At 48.0% G+C, this 11,007-nt stretch overlaps 2 protein-coding genes across 4 annotated transcripts in view; one reads left to right on the top strand and one right to left on the bottom strand.

Moving 5' to 3' along the window:
• The first annotated feature begins 494 nt into the window (after positions 1 to 494).
• Positions 495 to 11,007, top strand: part of LOC310820000 (gamma-glutamylaminecyclotransferase C-like) — a 268,729-nt gene continuing 258,216 nt past the window's right edge. Inside the window, exons 1-2 of the mRNA XM_083691459.1 lie at positions 495 to 638; positions 772 to 3,157. Coding sequence (XP_083547585.1) covers positions 591 to 638; positions 772 to 1,266 — 543 coding nt within the window. The 5' untranslated portion in view covers positions 495 to 590 and the 3' untranslated portion in view covers positions 1,267 to 3,157. The remainder of the gene's footprint in view (positions 639 to 771; positions 3,158 to 11,007) is intronic.
• Positions 3,153 to 11,007, bottom strand: part of farp1 (FERM, RhoGEF (ARHGEF) and pleckstrin domain protein 1 (chondrocyte-derived)) — a 53,380-nt gene continuing 45,525 nt past the window's right edge. For 2 of the 3 annotated variants that reach the window (XM_083691450.1, XM_083691451.1), the window contains exons 18-27: positions 10,676 to 10,913; positions 10,154 to 10,284; positions 9,924 to 9,992; positions 9,434 to 9,523; positions 8,976 to 9,058; positions 7,716 to 7,828; positions 6,510 to 6,673; positions 4,204 to 4,311; positions 3,692 to 3,843; positions 3,153 to 3,293 (exon numbers count right to left, since the gene is read on the bottom strand). In XM_083691450.1, coding sequence (XP_083547576.1) covers positions 3,212 to 3,293; positions 3,692 to 3,843; positions 4,204 to 4,311; positions 6,510 to 6,673; positions 7,716 to 7,828; positions 8,976 to 9,058; positions 9,434 to 9,523; positions 9,924 to 9,992; positions 10,154 to 10,284; positions 10,676 to 10,913 — 1,230 coding nt within the window. In that variant the 3' untranslated portion in view covers positions 3,153 to 3,211. The remainder of the gene's footprint in view (positions 3,294 to 3,691; positions 3,844 to 4,203; positions 4,312 to 6,509; positions 6,674 to 7,715; positions 7,829 to 8,975; positions 9,059 to 9,433; positions 9,524 to 9,923; positions 9,993 to 10,153; positions 10,285 to 10,675; positions 10,914 to 11,007) is intronic. The other variant, XM_083691452.1, reaches the window with a different exon arrangement.

The raw sequence follows: 11,007 nt of genomic DNA, 5'->3' as shown, positions 1-11,007 counted from the left end.
TGACTTTAATTAAATAAAGTAGAGCGTGCATTCGGGGGATTGGCCTCGAGTTTGATTGGCCTCGAGCAGGCTATGCCCTGCGGGCCTGCAGGCGTTATGGTCGTTTCTGGAGTGGCTCTCACACTCCACATCAAATATGGAATACATCTATTCAGTTTCGGCATTGGATAAATACATAACTTCTCACAAACGCCAAGTTGATATATTACGTCCTTGTACAAGTGTACGAGTATGCAGGAAACATAACATAGCAGGGGGGACAAACACCTGTGGTTTCTCTCAGGAGGGGAGGACGGCAACTATTTGTCACTACCTCTATCAAGAATAAGACAAATCCTCACAATAATTCATTCGTGCGCCCCCCGTCCCCCGTCCCCGTCCCCCGTCCCCCCAACAGCACATACACAGTGTGGCCACCAGAGGGCGCCCTCATACAATGACCGGTACCCAGTCACTACCTTGATCCCTACCCGGAAGACAACACAGCATATCTCTCTGGCTTCATAACGACATCAATCATTCGTCTATGACAACATCCACTGCCTTAAGTCATAAAGTTTGGGTGATAATTAAGCTCTTGCAAGACTTCAATGAGAGTATTGCGGGGAGCTTCACACTCACTGCCTGCTTGGTTGTTGGTAAGTTCACTTTGCTCTCTGACCTGCACCGATTCACATGGAAGCGTAAACGCGTCCAGTACTTGCCTGATAGTCAGACCTAGCTACCAGAAAGACAACTGATGATGTCTGATTTGGGTTGTCATGTTTTCAGATCTGTCTTCCATCGGTCCGGATGACGCACATTTTTGTTTACGGGACTTTGAAGAAGGGCCAGCCCAACTATTTCAGGCTGCTGGACAAGTCGAACGGGGGGTCGGAGTTCTGCGCCCACGTCCGCACCGTGGACCGGTACCCGCTGGTGATCGCCAGCCAGTACAACATCCCGTTCCTCCTCAACAGACCCGGGGAGGGCCAACGCATCAAGGGAGAGCTCTACAACGTCGATGCCCAAATGCTGGAGTTCCTGGACCGCTTCGAGGGGTGCCCCACCATGTATCAGAGGACCCCCGTCAAACTGGAGGTGGAGGAGTGGGTCGGAGAGGGACAGGGGACACCCGCTACAGGCAGCGTCATTGAGGCGTTTATCTACAGTACGACCGCTTACGAACCAGACTGGCCCAAGAAGACCAACTATGAGAACTACGACGCTTATGGTGACCATGGACTGGCTTACGTGACCAGATATGCCAGAGACCAGGGCTATTGATATACAGAGTTTGTCAGACTATACACTCTGACTACACACAAACTGAGGAATAAAATTAAGCCAGGATTGTAGTTTTGATATCATGTGTTTAATCAGAAATCACAGTTTGGGAGAGACCATATGTTGATAGATGAAAGCAGTCTCCAATAAGCATTTTATATAATGAGCTTGTGAGCCTTAATGTCTGTAACTTGGTATGTTTGTGTGAAGTCAAACCCAATACAGGGTCCATATCCAGTTTTTGATGCTGTAATTCTAGATGTCATACTTGACCAACATAACCTCAAACACTCCAGGTGAGATAACGATAGGCCTAGACTTGTGTAACTCAGGAGCAGAACACTCAGATACTCTATATGCAAGAATGCACTTTATCTGCTGACTTAACATTAAAATGCTCTATTCTCCTTTAACAGACTCCCAAAAAAACTGTAAGAGATTAATTAAATCAGTCGTCACTGGTTTGAATTACAGAGGATGGTGAAGACATTGTCTGACTTACTGTAGTACAGTATGAGTTACCTAATAAAGAAAGTGGAATTGGACCATGTGCAGAGTCCTCCTTTGTTACTCCCAGGTTACACATTAACTGTCCTTCATGGGTAACAACACCAGTCCTCAACACCTCATCAGAGGCCCACTATCTGATCTATGAATAAGAGTGTGTCGTTTTTCCTGACCAGGAAAACCTCTTTGCCCCTACTCCTTAGTGATCAAACGTGTGTACTCACCTGAATGTTAGCCAGTGGTCAAACGTCAAACAAAGCCATAACATTCAACAAAACATAACATTCAACATTCAGACAAGACAACTCATGAAATGTGCTTTTTATTGCTTTCATTGTCCAGTGAGTTCTTCTGTCGGAGGTGGAATGTTCCGGGTCTTTGATACTATCTGAAGGGGTTGTGGCCATGGTGGCCAGGTCATGATAGCCACCTCACAAGATGCTTTCCTCCAAACGTTTCTGTACATTGTCTTCACAGGGTAAAGCACTTAGTCATAAAGAGTATTATCTTTTACAACACAGACTCAGCCATCTGGAGGGCCAGACTCTTAACATGATGAACCTCCAGGCCTCCCCAGCACCAGTTATGATAACTAGTTATACTAATACAGAAGAATAGCTAAAATACATTTCAATATATATAACTGACATCTTATTTTTTTAGCGTGAACATGTCTGTCCACTCGCGTTTTTCTTAAAATGTGAATCTCTTTGATGTGTTTCCCAGAGGAGAAAACTGACAAAGTTATTGAAATTGTAAAATTCAGACATTTCAAAGAAAGATATTGGTTTGGCACTCAGTGAGACATCAAGTCCACCATCGTCCTTATAGAGAAATTGTTTTAAAAAAAGGAAATCATTAACTCTGAAATAGCAAACAAAGCACTTGTACACAATCAGGACAAAAACATCAAAAACAAATTGAATAGTTCACAGTCATTGTATTAAAAATGTTATAAAATGATGTCCTACAAAATAAAGAACAGTTGCTTAAAAGAAGAATCCTCTTAACTTATGACACCTGTGTCCTTTAAAAAGCATAAGCTATGCTTACACACGCGGACAGTATCCAAAAACCATATTTTATTACAAAGGAACAATGCAATGACCCCCAAAGGGGAAGATCAGAAACCAGTTTCCAAAAACATGATCAGCATTTGTGCTGTTCCACGTTGCTGTGTGTGATATTACACAGAGAGGGTGACATTACATCGGCCTTCTGCCGTTGGAAGGACAGTCTGATGTTAGGACAGATATTGGTGGTTACAAAAAAAGTAACTGCAAATCAAAGTGAGTTGTGTCTTTGCAGCGTGACGTGAAGAGGCATATTTTGGACGTGAGTGAGGAGGGATGAGGAGAATCCTGTGGAGAAGGTGGGAGGGGGGGTGTGTGTGTGTGTGTGTGTGTGTGCGTGTGCGTGTGTGCAACTGGCTCCCTGGTCAGTAGGGGTGAGGGTCTTTTCTGCCCTGGGGGAGGGGACGGCTGGCAGAGCAGGTGGCACTGCGGATGACCTCCATCCACCTGGGGGCCGAAGAAGAAGAAGAAGAAGAAGAACAGAAGAGCGTCAAGACAACCAGGCAGCACGACAACAGAACACCAAGTCACTGAACAGGGTTTGAAAATGCAGCAATAGGAGTACACTTACAACAACAACAACAACAACAACAACACATATAATGCAACCAGGCTAAAATGAACACATGCTAATGGCTAATTGACAACACAAAAAAAAAAAAAAAAAAAATAAGAAAGTAGTTTAGGCTGCGAAAACAGTCGCTCAAGGAACCAATGAGGACCTGAAAGGCAGGACCATGTGATAGCTTTCTCTACACGACAGTTCAAACGAAAATAAAACCGAAAGAAGCACAACCGGTAAAAGTAGCGGTCGTCATGAATGGCGGGCGGGCGGCCTACTCTACCTCTCGAAGGTGTACTCGCTCTCCGATCTGAAATAGTAGACGTGGGACTTGAAGTGGAGCTTGAACACGTAGTCTTTGTGGATGTTCTCGGACTCCGACGGGACGGTAACAGAGTAGCCTAGCAACGGGAGGCTAGCCAGAGGGTACTCGTCCTAGGAGAGGGAGAAGAGGGTCAGACTGTAACGCTACGTTCCTCATGTACTGTTTCGACTATTTTACATCGTCTATATGCATCCATAACAGATAAACGCTTCCCGCCACCTACTGTACAACAATACATATCTGGTGGTGACTTCTCATAATATAGTAATATAATATAATAATATATGCCATTGAGCTGACGTTTTTATCCAAAGCGACTTACATTGCAGTGAACGCATACATTTTTCAGTAAATATGGTCCCACGTGTGATTTCTGTACATGAATTAGGGGAAATAAGCGTGCGTGATTCGAGCTCAGACAGTGTGTCCTGTGGCAGACAGACAGCAGCTGTGAGCCCCGGGCACCGTACCTGGTGAGACTTGTAGAAGAACAGGCTGAAGTTGGTGAACACCACCCAGAGTTTCTGCCAGCCATTGCTGTTCTTGAACTTCCTCAGCAGGTTCCCCGACAACTGGTTCTGTAGGAGAGAGAACCGGGAGGGAGAACCGGGAGGGAGAACCGGGAGAGAGAACCGGGAGGGAGAACCGGGAGAGAGAACCGGGAGAGAGAGCAGAGAGAGAGCCGGGAGAGAGAGCAGAGAGCAGAGGTCTTAGACAGAGGGCCGTAACCACATGTTGTATATCTATCTTTAACATTTGCACAGATACTGAAAGTTGAAGACAGACAGAAGGATTAAGATATCATGCAGGCTTATGGACAGTATACAAACTGATGTCATATGAACATCCATGCCAATTACAACATATAAAAGACATTTATAAAACATGTACGGTCTAGGAGGGAAACTGTGCAGTTAGCACTCTGGATGTTAGCCCTCTGGATGTTAGCCCTCTGGATGTTAGCACTCTGGATGTTAGCCCTCTGGCAGGGAAACAGCTGAATGTACAATGATATTAGTTCCACATGCTATCTTGTTGATAGCATCTTTCTGAACAGTTGGTTTTCCAGCATAGTATACACTGACCAAACACTTTATTAGAACACTATACTAATACTGGGTAGGGCCTCCCTTTGCTCTCAAAACAGCCTCAATTCTTCGTGGAATTGATTCCACAAGATGTTGGAAACATTGAGATTCTGGTCCATGTTGACATGATTGTATCACACAATTCCTGCAGATTTTTCAGGTGCACTTTCAAGCTGTGAATCTCCCGTTCTACCACATCCCAAAGGTGTTCTATTGGATTCAGATCTGGTGACTGGGAAGGCCACTGAAGAACACTGAACTCATTGTCATGTTCATGAAACCAGTTTGAGATGACTTTTGCTTTGTGACATGGTGCAATATCATGCTGGAAGTAGCCATTAGAAGATGTGTAAATTGTGGCCATGAAGGGATGCACATGGTCAGCAACAATACTCAAATAGGCTGTGGCATTCAAGCGATGATTGATTGGTATTAACGGCCCAGAGCTGCCAAGAAAACATTCTCCACACCATTACACCACCTCCACCATGAGAAGGTGTACAGGTGTTCCACCACCTCCACCATGAGAAGGTGTACAGGTGTTCCACCACCTCCACCATGAGAAGGTATACAGGTGTTCCTAATAAAGTGTTCGGTGAGTGTAGATGCTGATATGGAAATGAGAAGCTCACTCTAAAGAACTTAGGTAGCACTGGTCCTCAGGCAGGGCCTGACTCTGGAACGACCTGCCTGGGGATATTAAGCTAGCAAGATCAGTATTTTCTTTTAAATGTTCTTCATAAAACTCATTTTTATAGACTAGCCTTTAATTGATGCTGACCTTATTCTTTATAATGTGCTGTGTTTACTTTTTTGCTCCTAAAATATGATTTCAACACTATCCCTGACCCCTTACAATAACCGTAACCTCACTCATAACTAACCTACCAAAGACAAAATAGCTGATTTGCTTGCTCGTCAATTTCTATGAGATTGACCGTTTTGATGTGGACGCATGGCCGTGTAGGATCCCAGAATTCTGAAGAATTCAAAAGAATTTTGATTCTGATTCAGTGACTAGTCTTTACCTCTCTACTCCTGCAGGTGTCGCTAAAGGAGAGGCTGAGGACTCTGTACCAGCAGATCAGAGAGAGAGACACCGGCCCCTGCACCCTGCCTGGTCTAGGGCTAGGGCTAGGACTAGGGCTAGGGCTGGGGCTGGGGCTGAGGCTGAGGCTGAGGCTGAGGCTGAGGCTGAGGCTGGGGAAGGCCACGTCACACTCACTGACTGGACTAGGGTCCTCTACCCACAGCAGGACAGGTGGACAGACAAACGGACAGAGACAGACACAGACAGAGAGAGAAAGACACAGACAGAGAGAGAGAAAGACAGTCACACAGACGGAGTGGGTTAACCAGGCAGGCAGAACAGGTAAAGTAGAGACAGACAGTTATTGTGGCAGAGACTGAGCAGGTCAAAGAGACAGGTCAAAGAGCAACACAGAGACTGAGCAGGTCAAAGAGACAGAGGGACAGTGGTTAGATAGGACCAGGCTCTGGGACAGACATTGTACTCCACTGCGATACGCATGCAAGGAGAGGAACCACACAGACACCAAGCAGGAGGAGGAGAGAAAGAGTTGGAAAACAAAACAGTCAAGGTGAGACTGAAACACAGCTAGACCTGTGGAGAGTTAGAACGTAAGGAAAGAGAACACACACACACACACACACAGAGTGGCAGGTACCTCCACGGCCACACTAAAGTCCACCATGGAGACACTAGTGTTCCGGTGCCAGCAGACGTGCACGGTGGTGTTAGCCCGCTGAGGGGCCTGCCTCTCCAGGGAGGTACGAGAGGCGCTCAGGTCCTCCTCCGACTCCTGCTCAACACCGCCCTCCTCTGGAGACTCTGGGAAAGCCACGGAGGAGAGGAGTCGTTAAGGAGAGAGAGAGAGAGAGAGAAAAAGGGAGAGAGAGAGAGAGAGAGACAGAGAGAGAGAGAGAGAGAGTGTGATGGACAAGGAAAACTTGTTGTTGCTGCTGCTGCTTTGTCTCTCGGAGGACACCATCACAGCACTGTGCTGCTTTGAGCGCTCCTGCTTGTCACAATAACAAAACAACAGACGACACCCTGAAAACAGACGGATCAGAGTTCACTTCATAGTTTTTTTCCAGACAGCCAGGTCACCTAACAGGCTGCCGTTTTAAACAGAAGAAAGGAGGCTTTTGTAAGGCGGCAGCGTCTCGTGCACGGGGAGCAGTAGGTGGAGTTGAGGGACAATGGAGGACAGAATCAGAAAGGTCACATCAGACGGGTCTTATTGCAGGTAATGATAGGTCAATAAAACAACGCGTGAGAAGGTTTATGAGTCACAACAATACAACACTACTCAGAGAGAGAGAGGGAGAGAGAGGGAGAGAGAGAGAGAGAGGGAGAGAGGGAGAGGGAGGGAGGGAGGGGTACTTGGTTTCTCAGGCACATCAACCTGGAGACAAAGGAGAGAGAGAAGAGAGGACAGGACTGGGAAGAGACATGTAGATCAGATTACACCCCCCCAACCTCACCACCCTCCCCCCCTGTGGGAAAGACGGGTTAGGCAGGGGAGCCCAGGGATTTCAGGGATTGCTGCAGTGTTTGTGTAGTCTTCTGACAAGCTAAGGACCCAACGTACCGACATATTACATTCTACATAGACAACATGTATTACTCAAATTCTTAAAAGGGACAATTCACCCATTTTTATACATCACATTGATTATTGATTATTTAAGCTTCATTCAATCACATTCTATAAACTGGAGGACGGGCTCAGTGTAAAGCATGGAATGGAATTAGGAACGGTGTCAAACAGTTGATACCAATCCTCATTCCATTCCGTGCATTACAACGAGCCCGTCCTCCGGTTTCTACCTCCGCCAGCCTCCCCTGGCGAGCAGGCTGTGTGACTTACTGCTGTCCGGCAGGCTGCTAGACAGGAGGTCCGAGCCGTGTCCGTTGTTCTGCTCTGCCAGGTCGATGGCCATCCTGATGTCCTCCATCCACTTCTCCATCTCTGACCCGCAGCTAGACGCGACAGGGACCAGGCACAGTGTGTCAGGTGGGCTTGCTTCAGCAAGTCCAACAATTGTTCTTCGACATACTTAGTGATATTATTATAATTCCAATTCATCCCCCTGCTACTCCTCCTACAACTTTTAAGCGATTCACACCAATCTAACGTTATTTTGTTATTCGATAGGATTGTTACACATGTTCCAGCCCGGGCCCCAGGTCTGTATGTGCTTGAAGCAGCTTCTAGAACTGTTGGGGTTTTATATCGTAGGCAGTCAGGGGAGATGGAACACAATCAAAGAAAAGGTCAGGGGTCAGGTGAGGGAATGTGCATAGAGGTCTAGCAGGTCTAGTAGAACATTAGGGTGGTCCTCTGTGGTCCTCTGTAGCTCAGTTGGTAGAGCACGGCGCTAACAACGCTTAGGTCGTGGGTCTGATTCCCGCTGGGACCATCTATACTGAAATGTATGCACTCACTGTGATGTAAGTCGCTTTGGATAAAAGCATCAGCTAAATGGCATATATTATTATTATATATAGGGTGGTTGGGATTTCATTTTTCATGACTGGGGTTAACCCTTCTGAATATTTCATGCAGTCATTCCTATGAACACATGCGCTGCCTGCATAATGGATGGACTTTGTGCTTCATCAAGGAAATGGGTGCATCGTTTGATCTCCAGCACAGCAGCACTGGTCCCTGTCTCATCCAATCGTACTTCTAAGCAGTTGAGGCCTGTTGTTTTTTAAATATGTTTTTAGGGCATTTCTGCTTTACTGGGATAGAGACAGTAGAGCTTGACAGGAAGGATGGGTGAGAGAGAGGAGGGATGACATGCAGGATAGGTCGAGGGTCAGAATCGAACCAGGGACCTTGCGATTACGTGGTATGCGCATTAGTGTGCTACGCCACCAAGCGCCCCCAGTTGGGGGCCTGTTCTGATAGGTTGACCACACAGTACACCATCCTCCTGGCTTCCACTGAAGTCATCACTGATCTGACGTGAGGGGATGGGTGTCAACTACAGCAGTAGGACCCTTCCTGAGGCCGACACGCTCCTTGTTTGAATCGGTGGTCACTTTCAGGGAGAGGCAGGAGGCAGGAGGGCATCGAGAGCCATTCAAACCGGGTCCTCCGTGATTGGACGAGAGCACTCACCTGGCCGCCACCACGACAGACTGGCGCTGGCCGTAGAGCGTGAAGGAGTGAGGAACGCCCCACTCATCCTCACTCTCTCTGATCTGGGAACACACACACACACACACACACACACACACACACACAGTGTTCAGTCAGACCTGGGATCGTCTCATCTCACTTTTGACTGGTGCTGTATATCATATATAAGTGTACATACCACGCAACAAAATGCTTAAGGCAGAGCAGCGCTACAACGTCAATCAACATCGACAACAATACGGTGTGATAAGTACGACATGGAAGCATAAATATAAACACTAAAAGTAGTAACAGTGAATAACAGGAAGAGTAATCTATACACAAGATGTCTACCCAGACCCTGGCTGATGTCTACCCAGACCCTGGCTGATGTCTACCCAGACCCTGGCTGATGTCTACCCAGACCCTGGCTGATGTCGTGTGGACGTTTCCCTCACCGTCATTCCGTAGAGGGACAGTTGCCCGTGAACTTTGAACTGGTTGGCCGCCGTCATCCCTCGGCTGGTGTACACCAGCGAATCGCTGAACTGCGGCCAGGCAGGAAGGAACACACAGATAGGACAACAATCATGAGGATGTGACAACTGTCAGCAGCGGAGGCTTCCTGCTCTACAGGAAGTCTTCTGCTTCTCCTGACGGCCGGAGACAGTTTTTTTTTCCGATGTTGGGAAGGGGAATGTGGTATGGAGTCTGGAGTGGTCAGGAGTTCTAGAACAGCCTCTGATACTGTCATGGTTTAACCCACTAACTGCCAAAACATTCTGGAACACTCACCACCCAGAGTGCCAAGTGTTCTATGTGGTGTTTACCTAGCAACAGTACTCTGATTGGCTACAAAATGAAGCATCATCATTTTTGGTGAATAAAGTCACCGTTGGCACTCTACGATGTTAACTGGCGCTAAATGAGTTAAGAAGTTCCTCTTACCAGGAAGAACATTCTCTGCTGCAGGCCCTTCCCTGAGAGCTTACTGAGGCAACCCAGCCTTATGAACTCCTGTGGAACACAGACAACATTTAACACCAGTTATATTACACAGAATGGACCCGAGATATCACACATTCTCTGGTAGCTAGAGGCAACATTTACTGCGATTTAAAAAAAAAAGATCAGTTCGGCAGCTTTCAGATGAAAACAATGGAAACAATAGAACTCACTCTGCCAGGGATGGCCAGGTTGTCGATGCCAGTCAGGTCTTTCTTCAGCTCCAGAAGCTTCTGGAAGTTCTCCATCTTGATCATGGTTCCCTGGAGTTGGACCACCATCTCAGAGATGTCTGCCAGGGCAGCTGAAGGGAGGAGGGGGAGGACAGATGCAAGGCTTCGGTTATGCTCAGTGACGCTACTCAAGTTCAGTCTAGCATGCACACACACCCACACCCATGGGCGGATGCACGCCCACGCCCATGCCCACGGCCACACACACACACACACACACACACACACACACACCTACGGGCACAGATGCACGCCCACGCCCACACACACACACACACACACACACCCACACCTATGGGCAGATGCACGCCCACGCCCATGCCCACGGCCACACACACACACACACACACCTACGGGCACAGATCCACGCCCACACACACACACACACACACACCTACGGGCACAGATGCACGCCCACGCCCACGCCCACACACACCCACACAAACCCTCCCATGGCTGTACCTCTGGAGTCCCTGAAGTCTTGGTGGGTGGGGGGGTAGTGTTTGCAGAGACGCTCCAGGATGAGTTTGTAGTGCAGCAGGCGGTGGAGGGGCCTGAGGAGGAAGATGTTGAGGGGCAGGTAGCACACCTTCTGCTGCTCAAACTCCCTGCAGAGCCCCTCCAGCCTCCGCGAGGCCCGGCACACACGCTCCAGCTCCACCAAGGCCTCCGAGTGCTTCTGCAGCTGGACCGTCAGCTGCTGCAGAGGGGGGAGGGAGGGAGGGAGGGAGGGAGGGAGGGAGGGGGAGGGAGGGAGGGAGGGAGGGAAGGAGGGGAATGTCAGGTGGTCAGGA

This window comes from Argentina silus (genome assembly GCF_951799395.1).
Source record: "Argentina silus genome assembly, chromosome: 19".
Taxonomy (NCBI): Eukaryota; Metazoa; Chordata; class Actinopteri; order Argentiniformes; family Argentinidae; genus Argentina; species Argentina silus.
Note: the sequence above shows the minus strand (reverse complement) of the source record. Positions and strands in the feature narration are given on the sequence as shown.